General features: G+C 53.7%; 1 protein-coding gene across 1 annotated transcript in view; it reads right to left on the reverse strand.

Moving 5' to 3' along the window:
* IGDCC4 (immunoglobulin superfamily DCC subclass member 4) overlaps positions 1-17,650 on the reverse strand; it is a 33,254-nt gene extending 15,604 nt beyond the window's left edge. Inside the window, exons 1-3 of the mRNA XM_040969668.1 lie at positions 17,581-17,650; positions 5,910-6,263; positions 5,312-5,453 (exon numbers count right to left, since the gene is read on the reverse strand). Coding sequence (XP_040825602.1) covers positions 5,312-5,453; positions 5,910-6,263; positions 17,581-17,650 — 566 coding nt within the window. The remainder of the gene's footprint in view (positions 1-5,311; positions 5,454-5,909; positions 6,264-17,580) is intronic.
* Positions 17,651-22,360: the final 4,710 nt, after the last annotated feature.

Genomic DNA, 22,360 nt, shown 5'->3' on the forward strand with positions numbered 1-22,360 from the left:
GGGAACAGGGCCTGAAAGAAAAAAACATGGGAGAGGAGGGACCCAAGGACCTGGAGACTCGGACACATCAATATTCAGAGAGGGGGCTGGCATGTTGGCTCAACTGGCTAGTCCTCTGTGTCTAAGTGCCAGCACCCCATATGGGCACCTGTTCGTGTCCCAGCTGCTCCAGTTTCCATTAAGCTCTCCGCTTGTGGCCTAGGAAAACAGCTGAATTGGTCCAAGTCCTTGGGCCCCTGCCCACATGAGAAACCTGGAAGAAGTTTCTATCTCCTAGCTTCAGATCAGCTCGGCTCTGGTCATTGAGGCCATTTGGGGAGTGAAGATCTTTCTCTCTGTTTCTCTTTCTTTCTGTAAATCTGCCTTTTCAATAAAAATAAATAAGACTTAAAAAAAAACCCCTCAGAGAGAGACATAAAGTGGCATTAGTTTTCCCCTCGCCCCTAGACAATGTGCCTCTGCCCAGCCTCTCTCAGGCCCCCCAAGAGTGCTGAGGTTGGTTAGGGGGTCGAGGGTGAAGGCATAGGGAGGCAAGAGTGCCTGGAGGAAGAATTTTGGAGTTGGGTCCCACTTGCTGCCATGGAATAGCTGGGATGTCCCTCATCCAGGACTCTCCATCATGTTCTGGCTTTGCATTCTTCCTCTTTCCATCCTGCCTCCGCCTAGCTGAGCTTACAACATGGCCAGGAGCTACCCTGGTTTCCTGATCTCACAGGTCTTTCCAGGGAAATCATGCTTCAAGGACCCAAGGACTACAAGGGCCCAAATAAAATAATTTTTTTTAATTACATTTTGTTGGGCACGGTACAGTAAAATCCTTGCCTTGTATGTGCTGGGAGCCCATATGGGCTCCAGTTCGTGTCTCAGCTGCTCCACTTCCTATCCAGCTCCCTGGCTGCGACCTCAGAAAGCAGTGGAAGATGACCAAAGTCTTGGGACCCTGCAACCATGTGGGCGACTTGGTTCGTGTCCTGGTTCTGCTTTTAGTCCAACATCCTGCTCAAGTGGATGCTGGGAGGCAACGGGTAGGTGACAGCTCAAGGAAAACCTGGGTAGAATTTCTGGCGCCTGGCTCCGGCCTGGCCCAGCCCAGGCTGCGGTAGGCATTTGGGGAGTCAACCAGCAGATGGAAGATTTCTCTTGCTCTCTCTCTCTCTTTCTCTCTCTCTCTGTCATTTTGCCTTTCAATAGATGACAAGAAATAACAGTAAGAAGTCTTCTCTGGATTTAAAAAAGAATTGTTAAATTGCATTTTTAGCCGCCCAAGTATGTGGTTAGTGGGGCAGGAAGACATCATCGAACGGTGTCCATGAGGCAATTCTATTTTTGGAAAACAGATAATTGACAGGTAGGATGTGCCCAGAGAAAGTCAAGGATGGCAGGTTGGAGAGCCATTTCCTTCCTTTCATGGGAGTGGGATGATTGGAGACTTATGTGTTGTGCTTGTGAAAATCTGTGTTTTTACAATGAATATGTATTAGTTTGGAAATCTAAAAAAAATTTTAAATTCAAATGTTTTAAAGCATGTGTTCCCATTCACTTTGTTTTGCAACTCTAGCCTCTGACAAGACAAGCTGCTGTGGTGTGGTGGAGAGAACTGGTTCCAACATGTGTGGCTTTGGCAGGTGGCACTGCATCTCCGAGCCACCATTTTCTCATCTGAGAAATGGGTCGAGTTCCCCTCCTGCTCATTTCAACAACGCTGAGCGGCTCCCCATCAGATAAGGGACTTGACCTGAAAGCTCCACGCTTGGGAAGGGAACAGGCTCTAGGGAAATGTTTATGAAATTTCCAGGGAACACTGCATATGGCCACAGCTGGGCTCAGCTGGTGGGTAACTTTCTGTCCTTTTTGTTAATGTTGGCATGACTGATCAATGAACAAAAAATGCATGCATCAAACTGGAGGAACGTGCTAGGTATGGGAGGCAAGCCTACGCCAAAGGATGGGATTATTCTTTATCCAAAGAATCCAAAGACCCCTTGGATTCAAGGACACAGAAGGAGCGGCACAGCTGCTCTGAATTTCCCAAGAGCCATGGAGCTCCCGCCCCAGCCGCTGTGAGCTCCGCCCGTGGGAGGTCGGGATCACGTGAGGTTGAGAGCCCATGGCAGACACGGGAGCGAGCAGGGCAGAAGACAGCACCAAGGAACCTGGGCTATTGAGGTCCACTACTTCTTGTGTTCTTGGAATGTGAGCAAATAATGGCAGCACAAGGACTTCAAGGGGCTCTGCTGGACGCTCATTTGTTTTACTCCAGTGGTGGCAGGTTTATCTGCATCTTCTATTTTCAGTGTACCTGGTTTTATTTAGGATGTTTAATATTTCTGTTTTATTGATAATGTATTGTTTGTTTGTTTTTATATGTGTTAGAGCAAGTTGAGATAAAGAAAAGTAACAAGAAGACGCCAGGATTCCTTATGGGTACTGGTTTGCATCCCGGCTGCTCCACTTCCCATCCACTCCCTGCTTGTGGCCTGGGAAAGCAGTCGAGGATGGCTCAAAATCTTGGGACCCTGCACCTGCATGGGAGACCCAGAAGACGCTCCTGGCTCCTGGCTTTGGATCAGCTCAGCTCTGGCCATTGCTGCCCCTTGGGGAGTGAACTAGCAGATGGAAGATCTTTTTCTCTCTCTCCTCTCTACAAATCTGTATTTCCAATAAAAATAAATGAATCTTTAAAAAAAAAAAAAGAAAAATAATAGCAACAGGGGAAATGGTATAAAGATGGCCAACTCGGGCCCAGCGGCGTGGCCTAGCAGCTAAAGTCCTCGCCTTAAACGCGCCAGGATCCCATATGGGCGCCAGTTCTAATCCCGGCAGCTCCACTTCCCATCCAGCTCCCTGTTTGTGGCCTGGGCAGGCAATCAAGGACAGCCCAAAGCTTTGGGATCCTGTGCCCGTGTGGGATACCTGGAAAGAAGTTCCTGGCTCCTGGCTTCGGATCGGCATAGTGTCAGCCATTGCGGCTCACTTGGGGAGTGAATCATCGGACGGAAGATCTTCCTCTTTTGTCTCTGACTTTCCAATAAATAAATAAATCTTTTTTTTTAAAAAAAAAAAGATGACCAACTCAGGAAGCCAGTTGGGCATGCCCAGCAGGTGGGAAGCATCTGTCACCAGTTCCTATGGAAGACAAACTCCCAGATAAGTGGACATATGGGTAGGACCTGTAGAATGGCTTGGTGTGCACTGTCAGTTCCAAAAGCGCACACCTGCGCATCGGCTGAGTGTGTCCATGCAGCGCACATGTGCCCAGCCCCCACCCTCCTTCAAACCCCAGGGCTGGGTTCCTGAACAGCGCCATGTGTTCACACAGTCTATCTGGGTATGCGTCAAAATACATACCGTGGGCATCATCAAATCGCTGTTTGAAACAACTCCCTATCCCAACCCCCACACTCCCCAACACACACACACACACACACACACACACACACACACACACACACACACACACACACAATGTGCTGGGACAAGTGAGCCACGCTTATTTATAGATGGGGATCATTTTTCAGAGCACAGCAGGGTGACCACTCCCACAACCCAGGCTCTGGCCTGGGGCTTCAAAGGATCAGAGGTCTGAGCGAGATGCTGAGAGGGGAGGGTCAAACCCCTCTGTTTGCTGGGAAAATGTAGTGGGGGGCATGTAACTTCTTTGCTCTGAGCCCATGCTGGACCAGAGATTCCTCATGGCACCTGCAGCCCCCACTCAACCTCCACTCTGCACCTGCCAGAAATTGGAGTGTCACCCACAGTAGAGCTTGGGTGCCCCACACTCCAAGGACAAGCTGTAGGATCTGGGCTAAGTGACTCCCAGCTCTAATTTTCCTTTACAGAATAGCCCAGCTCACAGCACCATCCCAACCACGCACACAGATCTGAAAGGGCACTCTCTAGGTGTCAAGTAAAAATAAATTCAAGTTGTGATAGGACCCCATTTTGTTTTAAATCAAAGATGCAAGGCATCTAGTGTGCACAGTAGGCAAAAGAGGCTACTTAGAGAGGCTGGTGTTGTGGCACCAGTGGGTTACATTGCAGACCCTGGATTCAAGTCCTGGCTGCTCCACTTTCCCTCCAGCCCCCTGCTAATGCACCAGGGGAAGCAGTGGGGCAAGGCCAAGTGCCTGGCCTCCTGCATTCACAAGGGAGACCTAGATGGAGTTCCAGGCCCCTGGTTTTGGACTGGCCCAGACATGGTCATTGTGGCTATTTGGGGGAATAAACCAGAGGACGGAAGTTCTCTCTGCCTCTCCCTTTCTCTGTAACTCTGCCTTTCCAATAAAATAAAGGAATCTTTATAAAAAGAATTCTTAAGAACTTTTATTCTACAGAGACTGCTTTTTGGGAAACTGGTTTCTAATTTGGTCCTTTCTTTTCCTTTCATTTTGGGGACAGCAGGGGAGTGGGGCTGGCATAGGGTGGGCACAAAGGAGTGACTCGCTGAGAGCCACCGGGGACTGACCCGCTGCTTAGGGAGGCAGGCTCTCTCATACCCCCTCTCCTCTCCTTGGCTCCCACAACCTACCGTGGCTTCTCTCCCCCAAGTGTCTCCTACATCCACACCCCAACTCAGACTGGGACAAAAGCCTGAGGGGTGTGGCCAATCCGGCGCTATCTAACAGCCTGTGATCCTGGGGAGGAAGGGGGACTCCAGGGTCCAGTATCTTAGAGCCCGAGGAACCCCACTCCCACCTGAGGGGATAAGGGGACAGATCCAGCTGGTTCACTGCACCATGTCCAATGACCGAGGCAGGACAGCAGGTCAGAGAGCATGCCTGGCCTTCCCTGGAGCCCCAGCAGGGAGCAAGGCCTGGGTGCAGCTGCTGTGTCCCCTCCCTGGAACTGCCCCCTGCCACCCCAGTCCATCGTTTTGATGGGGAAAGAGGAGGTGAAACAGCAAGGACTTCTACAATCCACTCATCAGACAGCTGCCCACCTCCCAGCACCATGATGCCGCTGGACAGACCAAGGGGGGAAAGACACTATGGGCTCAGGAGGAAACTGCAGAGGGGAGACAGCCCTTCCAATACCTCAGAGCCCCAACACTGTGGCCACTCGCTCTCCATGGGGCCTCTCTGGCCCTAAGTGTCCTCCAGAAAGCAGGTGTCTGTCCTCGCTTCGGGCCTGGGGACACTACCACTAGCCTCTCCACCCAGGTGTTCTTCCCAGTCTAGACAGGAACTTGAAGTCAGGGATTGGCAGGCTCCTGGGGCAGTTTGGGCAGAAGAGACCACCCCCTTCCCCGCCCCACACCACCCTTCCTCTGCATCCTCCACCTGCTGGGACCCACCTGGCACAGGGCACTCACCGAGGCTCCTCAGGCAGCGGCAGTTGGTCCTTCTCCCAGGTGATGTTGGGCGCTGGCAGCCCCTGGGTGTGGCACTCAAAGCGAGCGGTCCCATTTTCCTCCACCGTTTGTGGCTCCGGGTGCAGAAAGAAGTCTGCAAGCTCTGGAGAGGTAGATTGCAAGTGAGAAGCAGGAGAATAGACACACACACACACACAGGCATGCATGGATGGACACACAGACACACAGATACATGGATATACATATGGATATACAGCACAGCAAGTGCAGACCAGGAAGAGGCAGTTGAAGAGAGGTAGTGAGGGGTGAGAAGTAGCAACTCTTGGTTAGATGCTGCCGAAACCATGGAGCCCAGCACCCCCTGCCCCCTCCCACCTCCAAGAGGGCCAGACTTCAGCAAGGCCAAATTTTTTGGCCTGCAAATGATTTCAAGCCATCTGTGCTTCTGGGCTGTGTAACTGGCCTTGACTGCATACACTGCACCTGCTGCTGTGCGGGAGGGACTCCCCAGGAGATGCCTGATGCTGTTGCTAAAATCCCAAACACTAGAAAGCAGGAGGGAGGGCAGTAGAGAAAGTGGGAAGATGCAGGCACTTACTGGCAAGTCTGACCACGGCAGCCTGGCTGGCCACCACTCCGAGGGGGCCGTGTGCCAGGCAGGAGTAGCTGCCCTCAATGATGCCCGAAGCCCCAGGGGCTGCCTCGTCACTACCATCAGGTGCTAGGGGCTGGGACAGCTGCAGGGAGCCACTGGGCAGCAGGTGCAGGTGGTTATGCTCTGGCAGGGCGTCTCCATCCTTGCTCCATGTCACCCTGGTGGGGGGTCCAGCAGCAGCAGCAACCCCCAAGCTGCAGTTGAGCACAGCAACCTGCCCTGGACCCAGGATCACTTGCAGCGGCCCTGTGTCACAGCTCAACTGCACAGCTGTCTCCTGGAGCAACAGCAGCTCCCCTGTGGAGAGGAGGAGATATAAAGCCATCAGTGGGGGTCCTCCCACCTCCCCCAGCCTCTGCTTTTGAGTCACTCTCCCTCAAGAGAGGGAGGGGGCAATCATAGGCAGAGAAGTCAAATAGGAAGACCCTGGGTCTGCATCCCAGCTTTCCCTGGAAAGCCACACCTCTGTGACCATCTTGTACTGCTCGGTTCTTCCATCCAAAGAAAGACTCAATCAGCCAGACAGGAGATGCAAGCCGAGTGTCTACCTGCTGAGGCATGAGTAAATCCATTGCTCGGCCCAGAAAGGAATCAGGTACAGACACATACCACATTGTGGCTGAACTCCAGAAACCTTACAGTAAGTCAAAGTCAGTCCCACATGTCACACACTCTGTGTGCTTATTTCTGTGAAACAGCCAGGATGAGCAAACCCATCAGGACAGAAAAGAGGGCAAGTACTGGGTCACACCGCATTGAACTGACACCTGTGCCACCACTTTTCCCACATGGATGCTGGTGTGAGTGCCAGCTGCTCCACTTCCAGTTCAGTTCTCCCTACTGTTGTAACTTGGGAAAGCAGCAGAAGATGGCCCAGGCACTTGGGCCCCTGCACCCATGTGGGAGACCCAGGCTCCTGGTTTCAGCTGGCCCAGCCCTAGCTGTTGTAGCCATGTAGGGAGTGAACCAGTGGATGGAAGACCTCTGTCTCTTTGCAATGGTGCTTTTCAAATAAACACATAAATCTCAAAACTAAAAAAAAAAAATCAAATAGAGAGTCGATGTATTCTAGCCAGAGCTGGGATGGGGGAGTTGGGGAGGGCAGGGGGAAGAGTGTAAAATCCAGTCACAAAACGGAGCCACTTCGGTTCGCGCCTGCATAAGTTTGCTAACCTGCTCTTTATATTTCTGTACAAAATGCTTTGCCAGTTTCCTGCTTTTTGGCCAGAGCACAAGGGATAACATGCCCTGTCAGCAACTCTTGGTTCCAGGAATCAACATTATATGATTTATTCACTCATTGTTCCTATGACTGCCTGTTATGGCTGCCCGAGCCCACCTGTTGTCCCCATGGCAGCCTCCTGCGGTTGCTATAGCGCAAGCATTGTCCACCCATTGTTCTCTGGCAGCCTCCTGTGGCTGCCCAACTCACCTGGTGCCCATGGCTGTATAACTCACTCTTTCTATAAAAACCCATCTAACCCTCACCTCAGGGTCACTCTATGAAGGAAAGGAGAGCTGACCTCAGCCGGTTGGTCTGTTTGCCTGTCTTCTCAATAAACTTTGCTGCTTTGCAGAATTGTTTGGGCTGCATTTCTTGGGGAGAGGCTTGAATTGGATGCAACAAGAGGAGGACAGCGAGAAAACTGCGAAGAGATTGAGTCTTGTTTGGGGATGATGCGAAGTTCCAGAGGAGACAGTGGCCATGGCCACACAGACTTACACATACAGTAGGATGACTGGCTCATACCCTGTCAGAGGAGAACTCCGTGGTCTGTGAATTGTATCTAAATAATAAAACACACACACAGTAACTTGTTCCTCACAAGACTGTTGTAAGCATTAAGATAGTACTGGAGGTTGGTACTGTGGTATAGTATGTTAAGCCTCTACCTGTAGAGGGGCGGGCATCCTGCATAGGTGCTGGTTGGGGTCCTGACTGCTCCATTTCCCATTCAGCTCCTTGGGAAAGCAGCAGAGGATGGTCCAGATCCTTGGGCCCCTGTACCCATGTGGGAGAACCAAAAGAAGCTCCTGGCTCCTGGCTCCTGGCTTTGGACTTGCCCAACTACAAGACATTGTGGCCATTTGGGTCGTTGGAAGCTCTCCTCTTCCTCTCTCTCTCACTCTCTCCCTCCCTCCCTCTCTTACTCTCCCCCTCTTCATCTCTGTAACTCTGCCTTTCAAATAAAAGATAAATTTTTAAAAAGATGTCTCGCAGGTATGAGAAAGAAAATGAGCTAAGTGTATCTGTGAATACATATACATCTTGAATAAACATAAATAAGTCCCACAGGTGTATATATAGTGCAACAAGCTGTCATCTCCTGGAAAACCCATATACCATATCTGAGTATTCCACAATGGCTGTGCCGGGCCAAAGCCAGAAGCCTTGATCTTCCTTCAGGTCTATCACTTGGATGCAGGGTACAGCACTCGGGGCCATCTTCCACTCCTTTCCCAGGAACATTCGCAGGGAGCTGCATCAGAAATGGAGCAGCCAACCTGGAACCTTGAACTGGAAGTCCCAGCTGGTGTGTGGAGCCAACCAGAATGAAGGCAGGCAGACAGGAAGAAAGGAAGGGCTCCACGTCCGCAGAGAGCAGCTGGGTTCCTCCAGTGGAACTGCGGGCAAGTTCCCTATGGGACTGAGCTCTGCCAGCAGCACCCTCTCCTGCGCAGGCGTTGGAGACACTGAGCATGCCAGCCTGAGCTAAGCTCCCTCAGACCACACAGAAGGTCAGGGTCAGCCCCCAGGCAGGGTTCCCAAGCCCTAGAGGGGCTTACAGACTCCAGTGCTGGCTTTGCATGGAGGAAGGCAACACCTGCCATTTAGGGTTCAGAAGAAGAGAACATAAGGCCACATTCACAACTTTGCTCTTTTTCTTTCTTTTTTAAAAGATTTATTTATTTTTATTGGAAAGACAGATATAAAGAGAGAAGAGAAAGATCTTCCATCTGCTGGCTTATTCCCCAAGTGGCCACAACGGCCAGAACTGATCTGATATGAAGACAGGAGCCAGTAGCTTCTTCCCAGCGTTCCACATGGATATAGGGTCCCAAGGACTTGGGCTGTCCTTAACTGCTTTCCCAGGCCATAAGCAGAGAGAAGGCTGGGAATCGGAGCAGCCAGGACAGTAACCAATACCCATATGGGATCCTTGCGGTTGCAAGGTGAAGATCTAGTCTCTAGGCTATCGTGCTGAGACTAATATTCACGACTTTGACCTGCATCTCAGTCACCATCACCATAGAGAAAGGACTAGTCCTCCAAGGTGTGTCTCGCAAGAGGATGACCCCATGCCTGCCTGTCCTGCAATGTTCAGTGGCCTGACATCCCCTCGTAGCCTCTGGCTGATGCCTCACTTCACAGTAGCATGGTGTCTCTGAGTGTGATCCAGGAGCACAAGCCAAAACTACGGTCTAGGCTCTGGCAGGGCAGCATCCCAGGGGCCTAGCACAAAGTACCGTGCCTGGGAGACCAGGAGACTCCTCCATTATAGTCCAACCGTGTGGCCTTGGGTCAGTCATTTCCCCTTCTTTAAAAAAAAAAAACAATTTATATTTGGGGCAAGCACACTGACATAGTAGACTACTCCTCAGCCTGCAAGTGTTGGCATCCCACATGGGTGCCGGTTCATGTCTCAGCTGTTCCACTTCCCATTCAACTCCCTGCTTATGATCTGGCAAAGCAGTGGAGGATGACCCAAAACCTTGGGACCCTGCACCCATGTGGGAGACCTGGAAGAAGCTCTTGGCTCCTGGCTTCATATCGGCCCAGCTCTGGTCATTGCCAGAGCCAACTGGGAAGGAACCAGCAGAAGAAAGACCTCTTTTTATTTCTTCTACTCGCTCTATAAAAATCTGTCTTTCAACCCTAATTAACTATGTAAAGATTATTAAAAATATAATTTTTAAAATGTGGCATATAAAGAAATCTGTCTTTCAAATAGAAATAAATACGTAAATGAATCTTTAAAAACACTTGAAGGACACAGCAACAGAAGAAAGAAGGAGACAGTGAAATGTCCTATCCACTGGTTTACTCTCCAAATAGCCACAATAGGCGGGGCTCAGCTAAGCCAAAGCCAAGAACCAGAAATGCCACGGGGGTTTCCTATATGGATAATAGGGGCCCAAGCACATGAGCCATCTCCTCCTGCCTTCCCTGGTTCACTAGGAGAGAGCTTGATGGGAAGCAGAGTACTTGGGACTTGAACCAGCGCTCCAGCATGGGACGCCTGCATTGCACGCAGTGGCTTACTACACTGCACCACCACACTGGCCCCCATTTCCCATTGTGGCCCTCAGTTTACTGGAACATGGCAGGTGATCTCTGGAATTTTATGATTGTATCCAAAGATATAGACACACATTTCAGAATAAACACAACACCATCTCAGATATACTCACAGAACTGGCAGACACACACACACACCTGTCTCCATCACGCTTATCACACGCCACCTCCTGCACACACACACACACACACACACACACACACACACACACACACATGCCTGTGTGTGGACCCCAGGTTCCCTTCTCACTACTTCAATAGAAGGACAAGACTTGGGGAAGAAAAGAAGTCACCAGTGGCTTAGATGAGCAAGGCTGACAGATGAGCTGTGAGCTGGACCATCGCCTTTTTTCCAGCCCGTCAGCAGGGCTCTGCTGGACACCTTGAGGCCCTGGTGGGGGCGTCCACCCCTGCCCTCGCTCAGTTTCCATAGTGGCAGAGGTGGAAAGAGCCTTTGGCCTTGGAGCAAGGTTCCACCGTCCCTGCCCTACCTGTGAGCTCTATGAGAAGCCACCTACCCTTCCACAGGTGTGCAAACAAGCATGAGGCTGGAGCAGAGTGAGTCCGGGGCCCCCGCCCCAGGGTCCCACATGCCTCACTGCAGGAGTGGGAATGCCCTCTTGAGAGGCAAATGTTCATGGCTTTCTAAGCAGCCAGGCCTCGGATTCCGCCAGGCGAGGCCGGGCTGCCAGCCCAGCAACCTCCCAGTACTTAAAGCAGTTGGTTTGGGTTTCAGGGGAGAACAGTCCCACACAACACCAATCCCCAGCCCTCGGGCAGCTTCCCCACCCTCACTGCACTGTCCCAGGCTTGGAAAATCCCCTGCCGCGCTGAACAAACAATGTGAACAGTTGGGGCCCCTGGGCAGCTGCTGGGTTTGTCAGCAGCCCTGGCCAGTGGCAAGACAGCCCGGCAGCCAGAGCAGGCTCCCATGCCAATCTTGCTGAATATTCATGGATCAGCAGATGTCTGGCTTCTCCCAGGGCACCCCGTCTTCCCACCTCGGAGGAGATCAGCGGAGCAACATCAACAGGGGAGAACAAGGGATCCCCTACCCACAGCAACAGGGTCTGAGAAGCTGGAGGAGTTCCATTCTACAGACGGGCAGGCTGAGCCCAGGGAGGGACTCTCAGTGCCCTTCAAGTGATGGGCTCAGCCTGGAGGAAAGAATTGCTCTCTGCTGCGATGCCCAGTGTCACTCTGTGCCCAAGACCCATGTGCTTAGATGTGACTCAGGTGCCAGCAACTCTGGCAGGCTGTCCCACCTTCCCCAAGTTCCTTATACAAAGGTTCCTGGAGGTCCCTCACCCATCTATCCCCTTGCCTAAAGAGACAAAGGGTGTGACAAGGAGACAACCTTTGCCCCTAGGGCCAGTGTCCTGGGTTGTGCCAGGTCACTTGTCACAGTGCATTGAGTCAGCCACGTTTTCCCCTCTGGCTCTGGAGGGCCCCGTGTTAGGATGAAGGATGCTCCCTGCTTCTCAAGCACTTTCACCAAAATTCCCCCAGTGCCCAGCAGCACAGGGCTCGTGCCTGCCCGCCTGGCAGGTTTCTCTCAGAAAGTCTCAGGCCCACCAGGAACATTAGGATCCTCCGTCAGCAAACCTTCTCCTAAACATGGGGACACACAGGGATGTGTTTGCCCAGGGGCTTCAAGGCTACCCCTTTCCTGTCACCCCAAGGCCATTGCCATTGGCTGGCATCTGGAGAACCCCCTCCTATGGACAGTTTCAGCCCCGTCCTTAGGACCAGCACAGACACCCGGTAGGTGCCCACCACCAAATAGATCTCTCACAATCTCTCATTCTTGTCTCCACTGTTGGGCAGGTGCAGCCAAGGCAAAGCGCTTGTGCTTTTGGGAACCTGGGGCCACCTCTCAGTGTCCCTCCCACTACCTTAGTCTCCCCCACCCCCTACACCTGGTCCAACAGATCACTGTGTCCACTTACGGGACAAATTAAGATTTGCAAGGACTAGGGCCCAGCACAGTAGCCTAGCGACTAAAGTCCTCGCCTTGCATGCGCCAGGATCCCATATGGGTACCAGTTCGTATTCTGGCTGCTCCAATTCCCATCTAGCTCCCTGCTTGTGGCCTGGGAAAGAGTTGAGGATGGCCCAAAGACTTGGGATTCTGCACCTGCATCAGTGCGTGGGAGACTCAGAAGACGCTTCTGGCTTCGGATTGGCTCAGCTCTGGCCCTTGCGGCCACTTGGAGAGTGAACCAGCAGATGGAAAATTTATTTATTTATTTATTTATTTATTTATTTATTTATTGGAAAGTCAGGTATACAGAGAGGAAGATCTTCTGTCCAATCATTCACTCCCCAAGTGATCGCAACGGCTGACACTATGCCGATCCGAAGCCAGGAGCCAGGAACTTCTTCTGGGTCTCCCATGCGGGTGCAGGGTCCCAAGGCTTTGGGCCATCCTCGACTGCTTTCCCAGGCCACAAGTAGGGAGCTGGATGGAACTGCTGGGATTAGAACTGGCGCCCATATGGGATCCTGGCACGTTTAAGGCGAGGACTTTAGCCGCTAGGCCATGCCGCTGGGCCCAATAAAATAAATCTTAAAAAAAAAAATGTTTGAGAGGGTCAAGAGGAACTCAAGCAGAAAGATTCTCAAAGCCCCAAGGCTAGCACAAAGCAGCCAGGGAAGGCAGCAGGGAGCCCCAGGTGGTGGATCTTGGGGGATCTCCCAAGAAAAGAGTGAGGTTGGGAGACTGGGGGTTGGGGGAGTGGGGTGGGGGAGGCCAGGCTGTCTCCTTCATCAAGCACTGGGCTGGGCATGCTCATCCATTTTCAGGCTGATTTGCAACTTGCTCTCAACTCTGTCTCACTATCCCTGCAGCTCCTCTCCTAGGAAACATGAGCTTCTTCCAGAATCTGGGCTCTAGCCTCACCCCTCACCCAGTCCCTCCCACCCACAGCTGGAAGGGGTGTTGAGATGTGGCCTGGGGGCCCAGGCAGGCCTCAGCCTCTACTTTATCTGCTGTTCAGAGGGAGCTGTCTGTAGAGCCACACTCAGCTGGAGCTGCCTCCTGGCCTGACCCTGTCCCTGAGGGCCCTCCCTGTGTGGCCACACCCACCCCACCCCCTAGTTCTCTGAAAGCCAGCTCTGCTGTTCCCGGGGTTGCTGGCACAGCTCTCTGTTCCTGGGAACAGCTGTTCCATGCTGCCTAACTCGGTCACCTCTCCTGTTTCTGCTCCTAAGGCACCCGTGGGCATCTGGACCATAGCAATCTAGCTCTCTGCTGAGATTGCGTCCCTGCCGGTTTCGTGGCTTCTCGGTTTCTAGCATGGTGCTTGGCATAAAACAGGAATCAGTATTCCTGCATTGGATGAACAGGACATGGGAGGGGGGGCCATGCTCTGAGGCTACAGAGCCCCTCCTGTTTCTCTAAGCCTCAGTATGTATCTGTGGAAGCTCTGACTGTCTGCCGGGCTGGAGATGAGGAGAGTAGCGCCGTGGAGACATCAGCATCAGCTGCCCTATGCTAGGGGACCCGAGAGACAGAAGAGCAAACCCATGGGGGACTGGAACTCTGGCTGGGGCTGGGGAGCCCATCTCCTTCCTGTTCTCCTTCTGTACAGATCATACAATTAAAAACACCTTCTTTTCAGGGCAAGCGCCTGGTCTGTCTATATCCCACATCAGAGCACCTGGCGTGGGCTCCTGACTGCAGTTTACTGCTCATGCAGACCCTGGCAGGCAGGGGTGATGGCTCAAGTTGTCAGATTCTTTTTTTTTTTTTTTAAAGATGTATTTATTTTCATTGGAATGGCAGATTTTCCAGAGAGAAGAAGAGACAGAGATACAGAGAGAAAGATCATCCACTCCATGCTTCATTCCATCAAATAGTCACAATGGCCAGAGCTGAGCCAGTCTGAAGCCAGGAGCTAGGAGCTTCTTCCAGGTCTCCCATGCAGGTGTATGATCCCATCCTCTGTTGCTTTCCTAGGCCATGAGCAGAGAGTCAGGTAGGAAGTGGAGCAGTCAGGACATGAACCAGCGCCCACATAGGATGCCGGAGAAGGTGAGGATTTAGCACCTGAGCCATCATCCTGGGCCCAAGTTGGATTCTACGGGAGACCTGGATTCAGTTCCTGGCTCCTGGCTCTGGCCCCAACCACAGCAGGTACTTGGGGTATGAACCAGCAGACAGCAGGTCCCTGTGTCTCTCTAATTAATTCATTAATATCTCTTTTCTTCCCATCCCTACCTGCATCTGCCTGCACATACTTGCCAGAGCTCTGACCTCCTAACTAGGTGAAAAAGTAATGAACCCTTTAGTGAATCACCATGAGTTCTAGGTTGGTCCCTGAGAGAGAGACCTCACCTGACCCTAGTGACCCCACAGTGTCTGGAGGCAAAGCCTCAGTTGAAGCCACAGTGGCTTGCAGCTCAGTGGGCCCAGAACACAAGGTTTGGTTTCTCTGCAGGTTGAGCCCCAGAGCATTCTCTCTGGTTGTCCTTCCCTGCATTGCCACCACCCTGCCCCACCACCATCAGCTCCCATTACCCGACCCTTGCCAGGCAGGGGTTCCTCTCTGCCAGCCACTTTCACATCTCCTCTGCTGCCCTCCACCCCAACAGAGAGCTGGGAGCCCCCGGGCCCACCCGGCACTGACATCTGTTCAGCATCTGGAGTTCTGTGTCAAACCTGCTTGTTGCACCTCAGAGACACTGGGAGGGAGTGTGTGTGTGTGTGTGTGTGTGTGTAGGGGGGGACGCAGAGTGGATGCCAGAGCCTAGCCAGACTGGCTGAGGCTGGGGATGAGTGGGTGGGTGGGGGGAACACAGGGCCAGAGCTGAAAGCTTGTGGTGTGTTGGGGAGAACAGGGCTGTGCCCCAGAGCCAGTAGGAAGTTTTGGAAATCGACTAGGTTTTCTTATCTGTAAGATGGCTTGTGCTAAAAGGTACTTCTCAGCCTCTTGGGGTACTGGCATCAGAAGATGCTCTAAATGTGAGGTTGCTTACTTAGGACAGAGATGCCTTTGGGACTCAAGGGCTGTGTTCCTGTTGACTTCTTTCTCTCTCACCCCCTCCAAGCCCATTCTACTGATTTTATTCACTCCCTCCCCATCTCTAACCCCAGCCATCTCAGTCAGCTTCTCCCACATCGGCGGCCACCACGGCTTTTTCTGCAACAGCCTCCTAAGGGACCCGGGCTTTCTGCCTCCAGTCCTGCCAACTCCATTTGCTAGCAAGGCTGCAGCTGGCTGCCACAAAACATATTTCACACCTGCCAAGGACTTCACCAGTGGCTCTTGGACAAGGATTCCAAGGCCCTCCTGAGCTGGGTTTGCCCCCACCCCCAGCCTCTTTTTGCAATAACCCTCAACTCTTGGACCATCCCTCTCCCACCTGCTCAACTCACTTCTGGTACTCTGCAACTGCAAGTAATTGGTCTCCTGCAATGATTTTCACCAGCCACTTCCACCAATCACCTCTCCCCATCACACTCTCCTAGTGTGAGACTAACTGCCCTTCAAACCCCGAATTCTATCCAACACCCCCAGGTTAGGAAACATATTTATCAGTCCTCTCACTGCAGGCTGTGCATCGGGAATCAAGTTTGTCTCTGGTCACCGTTGGCTGGGCTCGTCCCATGGGCTGCCCTACAAACGCACTCAGTTAAGATCTGTTGAATAAATGAATGGTTTTAGCCCAGATGAGGGTAGCTGCACAGGAGTGTTCCCAGGTCTGCTAAGCCCTGTACACTCAAAGAAGGGGGGCGAGGAAGGCCAGCAGGGGGCCGCTCCGCAGTGGGCTGGAGCTGGGGCCTTCTCCCAGCAGGGAGCGGCCAGTTGAAACCCTTGCCGGGCAGACAGTATTGGACAAGGCACCTCCGCGGTGCCCAGTCCGGATCTTGGTTTGCTGGGTGATCCTGAGCCAGCTTCCGCAGCTCTGGCAAGAATAGAAAGCGGGTGGAAGGCGCGACTGTTCCTTAATCCCCCCGCGCGCCCCGGAGGGCAAACGCCCCTTGGTCACTTCCCCGCCCCTTTCACCTGACCACTGCGGGTCCCCTCCCTCGGGCCAGCGGCCAGCGGCCCGGGCTAGCTTCGTGGGGCGTGGCTTCGTGGGGGGAACGCAGGGGTCGGCACAGTTCCCGTCCCTTTCCCACCCGCTGTTTTCCTGGAGATGGGCCTGGGGCTGGCCGGGCTGAGGCTGCTTCTTACCCCGCTCCGCCCCGCCGCCCTCCCGCCTCCCTCCCACGTGGCCTGGCGGAGTCGATCCAGAAAGCCGCAGCAGCTGGAGAGCAATCCCCCTCCCCACCCCCACTGCCTGCTCCCTCCCCGATTCGCCCCGGACACAGCCTCCGCTCCCCGCTCGGCGGGGAAGGCAGGACCAGGCGAACAAAGCGGGCAGCCCAGCCCCCTCCCGGCCCGGCCACCGACCCACGCTCCACGGGCCGTCCCCAAGACGCACACCCGATCCAAAGCCAGAGGAGCGGGGGGCGCAGGGAAGGACACCCCCTTCCGCCCCCGCGCGTCACACTCGCGCGTCCAGCTCCGACTCCTAGTTGTGTGGACAACTGTGGTTACCCCTATCCCTACTCGACCCCACGGTGCGGGGCTGGAAGGAGCCCGCGCCGATCTCCGTGGGCCGCTGGCGGGAGTGGGGCTGGAGTGACACGCGTCCCAATCCCACTCTGAGAGCCGGCGTTGGACACGAAAGCAACAGATTTCTGGCTTTCTGACCACCTCCCCTCCAAGCCCAGCCCACTCTGGGCCGAGGGCTTGGGGGAGCTACACCGAACCCCCAAGCCGTGCCAGGCACCACACCCACCGAGCAAAGTTGCGCGTGGCTTTATCACCACCCAGTCAATGTGCACAATCCTCCCCAGGGGCAAGGACACACCCCACAATCCAAGGCCAAATAGCAGCTGAGCCCCAGAAACACCATCGCACACACACACAGACACCCGGAACAAGCGGAGATACAGTCGCAAGCCCTGTCCCCTGCTCTTGCACGCTCTCCGCGGCGCGGGTAGGGACAGCTCCGGCCCCGCCGAGGCCACGCCGCGGTCGCCACACGCACTGCGGAGCCGCGCGCCCGCGGGATCTGCCACCCCGCCGGACACACGGCGCACACACATACACACACGCGCGCGCGCGCGCCACACTTTGCCAGCCCAGGACGCACACCCGCTGCGGACAAGTGCGCGCCCCCGCCCGCGGACCCTCACCCCAACAGGATCCCCGCCCCCATCTCCCCGCACGCGTGCATTACGGACCGGGACGCACGCCAGCCCCGCAGCCCAGCGCGGCGCGGGGCTACTCCCGCCACCGCCGCGGCGCCCGCCCTTACCGCGCGCCGCCAGCAGGCAGAAGGTCAGCACCAGCAGCCCGCGCCCGCCGCCCGCGTCCCCCCGCGCCATGGGGCCCGCCTCGGGCCGCAGCCGCCGCTGCCGCCTTCTCCCGGCGCCTCGGCCGCCGCCGCCACCACCGCGGGGGGAGGGCGCGCCGGGCGTCAGTGGCCCGGGGAGGCGCGGCGCCGCGGGCGGGGGCGCGGCCTCGGGGGCCCGGGCCCGAGCGGGGGCCGGCGCGGGGGCCGGGGCCGCGGCCGGCTCGCCCGCCCCTCCATCGCCATCTTGGGCGAGCGGCCCGAGCGGGAGGAGTGCGGGGGTAAGGGGAGGGGGACGCTAGGCACCCCGCGCCGCAGTGCCTTGCCCAGTCCCTTCCCGGGGTCGGCTCCTCGGTCTCCGGGTCTCTCTAGCTGTCTTCACTACTTTGTCCTGCCTCGGCCTCGGGAATCTGTTCCGTCCCTGTCCCGTGTTGGAGGTCAAACCCAAAGACTGGTCTAGAGCCTTGTCCATTCTGGTACAGGTCATGGTCCGAGCCCCCCACTGCAAGGCACCCACCGAGGACCGGCTCACCGTATCCTCGTCCCTTCCTCTTCTGCTTTCGGGTCTCCTTCCCTGGTTCTTGCCAGTAACCAAGGCTGCAGGACACCTGCCCTGCCCTGGTCAATGCCATCTTATCAGCAAGCCTTGAGAAGGAAAGACAAGATTGGTCCCATTTTACCGAAGGGAAAACAGAGGCTTGGGATGGTGAAGTGTCTCCTCTTTAGGTGGGGTCCAGGACACAGCAGCTGACTCTTGAAGCTCCTCACCATGCAGTTTTTGTTTTGTTTTGTTTTTTTTAAGATTTATTTACTTTTATTGGAAAGGTAGACTTAGTGAGAGAAGGAAAGATAGAAAGATCTTCCATCCACTGGTTCACTCCCCAAGTGGCCACAACAGCTGAAGTAAAGCTGATCTGAAGCCAGGAGCCAGGAGCCTTTTCCAGGTCCCCCATGTGAGTGCAGGGTCCCAAGCCTCCGGGCTATCCTCCACTGCTTTCCCAGGCCACAGGCAGGGAGCTGGAAGGGAAGTGAAGCAGCTAGGATACAAACCGGCATGCATATGGGCTCTCAACACATAAAAGCCAGTAGGGTGCCTTGTGTGTGTTGGGGGGAACCTCACCATGTGGTACTAACTTCCCCTCACATGGCCAGACTGGTGGCCTTAGGTGGCCATACAAAGAGTTAATGTTCTAGCAAAGGAGCCAGCTGTCACGCCCAGGATATGAGGAGCACAGATTAAAAGACCCATCTAAGTCCCCTCCCAACAGCAAGGTGACACAGTTATTGGTGTTCCCATGACTTAGGGCCATTTGCTCCTGCTTCTCCCACATGGGTGACAGGGACCCAAGTGCTGGAGCCACTATCGCTGCCTCCAAAGCCCCTCGGCAGGAAGTTGGATGAGAAGCAGCAGCAGCTTAACCTGCTCCAAACACAACGCCCACCTCTACCTGTGGATTGTTCACTGTCTGTCCACTTTCCCATTCTGACCTCTGCACTGTTGCAACAGCTTTCTTCCCAGTCTCTGTTCTGGTCTTGTCCCTGTTTTGCTTTTTATCAGCTCAGCAGCCAGAGTCATCCTTGTTTGGAAAGCAATCATGGGAGCCAGTATGGGGGCCCAGAAGGTCAAACTGCGGACATTCTGTACTGGAGCATCATTTAGAGTTCTGGCTGCTCCACTCTGATCCAATTCACTGCTAACATGCCCAGGAGGCAGCAGATGATGGCCCAAGGATTGGGAGATTCCGATGGGGTTCCAGGTTCCTGGCTTCAGTCTGATCTAGCCTTGGTCACTGCAGTCATTGGCATCAGCAAACAGAAGATAAACTGTGTTGTCTCTCCCCCTTCTTTCACTTTGCTTTTTATATAAATGAAACTGTTGGTCAAATCCTGCCAATAAGCGCTTGTCTGTAGAAGCCAAAGCCTGTGTTAGGACCCACTGGATCTGGAACCTTTTTGGAACCTGCTGACTTCTCCTGTGCCATTCATCCCCTTTATTTACCACCACCACACCCTACCTCCAACTTCAGTGGCCTCCCTGTTGAAACTGACATGGGGGGAGTGGGAAAAACACCTTCTGCAAAGGTATATACATTGGCAATGAAAATATATTGCAAGGGCTGGCATTGTGGCATAGCATTTAAAACTGCCATCTGCTGTGTTGGCACCCTTTATGGACACCAACTTGGGTCCCAGATGCTCTGCTTCTGTTATAGCTCCCTGCCTGGGAAAAAGCAGCAGAAGATGATCCAAAAGTATCTATGTGGGAGACCTGGAAGAAGCACCTGGCTCCTGGCTACAGACTTGTCCAGTGCCAGCTGTTGGGATCTTTTGGGAAGTGAACCAGCAGATAGAAGATCTTTCTATGTGTCTCCTTCTCTCTCTCTGTAAATCTGACATTTGGGGCCAGTGCAATGGCACAGAGGGATAATCATTTGTCCTATGGTGTTAGCATGCCACATGGGTGCCAATTTTAGTCCTGGCTGCTCCAATTCTGATCCAGCTCTCTGTGACCTGGGAAAGCAGTGGAGTCCCAGGTCTTTGTGACTCTGAGTCAACGTGGGAAATCTAGAGGGAGCTCCTGTCTTCTAGCTTTGGATCAGATCAGCTCTGGCCATTATGGCTATTGGGGAAGTGAACTAGCAGACAGAAAGATCTTCCGTCTGCTGGTTCACGTCTGAAGTGGTTGCAACAGCTGGACCTAAGCCATTCCAAAACCAGGAGTCAGGAGCTTCTTCAGGTCTCCCATGCAGATGCAGAGTCCCAGTGCTTTCGGCTGTCCTCAACTGCTTTCCCAGGCCACAAGCAGGGAGCTGGAAAGGAGGTGGAGCAGCTGGGACATGAACTGTAGCCCACATGGATCCCTACGCATGCAAGGCAAGGACTTCAGCCACTAGACCACTGCACTGGGCCCGTCTTTATTCTTTAAAGATTTTTTTCCCCTAGGGGGAACAAAGAAAAGAAAAAATACAATTAAATGATCTTAAAACACACGGTCTCCTCCCACTCTCTCCCTCATTTTTATTTATTTTTTATTTATTTTATTTTGTATGAGGACATAATTAAGAAGCATGCATACCCATGTGGATCACTGGTTTAGATGGGAAGGATCAAGGAATGGGGGAAAGTTGATGAGACAACTTTTTCCAATCTCCTGTTTTATTCTGTATCTGGGGAAAATGGGGAGAGAAGGGAAGAGGACTGCTCCCAGCACCCCAACCGCATCAGTACTTGCGGGTAGGGTATGGCCATCCCCAGATCCCCGATGTAGAGCATGTTCCAGGAGTACTGCTTCAGTGACTTCGACAGTTCGGAGATACTGTTGATTTTGTTGCTCCAAGGTTGAGGAAATCCTTCCAAAGTCCATTGGACTGCTGCTTTCCCAGGCTACAAGCAGGGAGCTGGATGGGAAGCGGAGCAGCTGGGACAGGAACTGTAGCCCATATGGGATCCCAGTGCTTGCACAGCAGGGGATTAGCCAATCATCATGCCAGGCACTCCCAGATAAATCTTATTTTAAAAAAAGGATTGATTAGCAACAATCATTCAAGCTAAAGAAAGGTGAGATCCAAAGCTCTGCATGAATGACAGCCAAGTTGATAAGCATCGTATGGATTCAGCTCTAGTCACTGGGATGTCAACACTGGATAGATACCATCTGACTCACACTAGGGATGTAGTGAAAGGATGAGGGGGAGGAGTGGACCTTGCAGAGAAAAAACAAGCCGCTAGATTGTAATCTTTCATAGTAGAACAGCACTTGAGAGTGTACACAAACTGAAAAAAGCCCACCGAGCCACAGTACAAACCTGTTATTCAGATTTATTCTGGTTTCAAACTCTGTGCCTGTGTGATCATGAGACAATTAAAGCTGAAAACCTTTTCGGAAGAAAGGAAGCCAGTCGTGATATCCTTCCATTGGAGTCCTTCCTGCCCTTGTCCACCCTTGCCCCTCTCTCCTTGTCCACCTGCCCTGTTTTCCATCAGCAGCTCCTTCCTGCCTGGAGCAGAGGGCCTGATGCCTGGACGCCTGCCCTGCTCTGGGTGCCCCTGCTCCCTGCCCATGCTGCTCCTGAGAAACAGGGATTCAGCCATCTCCTCTTCAGCCACCCTGTGCAAGGGCCCCTGCATACCCAGCACCACAGGCTGACCCTCCCCCCGTCTCCCCCCTCCCCACTCTCTGCACACTCTGCCGGTTGCCAGACACACCGACTGGGGCAGCATGGGGTACCACCGGCCCTGCTATCACCCCCTCCTTGGAAGCCACAAGCCTGTCGCTATGGAGACTTTGTGTCCGGGGCCCCTGCCTAAATCTGGGTCTCCCCCAAGAGCCTCCTACCTGGGTACTTTCTGTATAAATAGGTGCATGCATACACACACACACACACACACACACACACACACACACACACACACACACACACGTACATACGTCTCTCCCACATCCTGCTTCCTCCCTTGACAAACTTAACCTGCTGAGGTGAAGCCAGCAAAGAGCTGGGGCAGAGCTGCAAGCCCATTGGCTCCCATCCCTTTTGCATCTGTGGCATTCCTGCCATCTCCCGAGCGGCATGGCATCTCTTTAGTTCTATCATGTCTGCATTTGGAGTATCCTCTTTCCCTGGAATGACTTCTTGCCTGGAGGAGCCTTGTATTTCAACGCCTGCTCCAAATGTTGAATATGATCTAAGTGCAGCCCGTCTAGGCCATCCTCCTCCTCCTCTTCTGCTGCCCAGGTAATCAATAG

This window comes from Ochotona curzoniae, unplaced genomic scaffold (genome assembly GCF_017591425.1).
Source record: "Ochotona curzoniae isolate NIBS_2020 unplaced genomic scaffold, NIBS_Ocur_1.0 scaffold_4701, whole genome shotgun sequence".
Classification (NCBI taxonomy): domain Eukaryota; kingdom Metazoa; phylum Chordata; class Mammalia; order Lagomorpha; family Ochotonidae; genus Ochotona; species Ochotona curzoniae.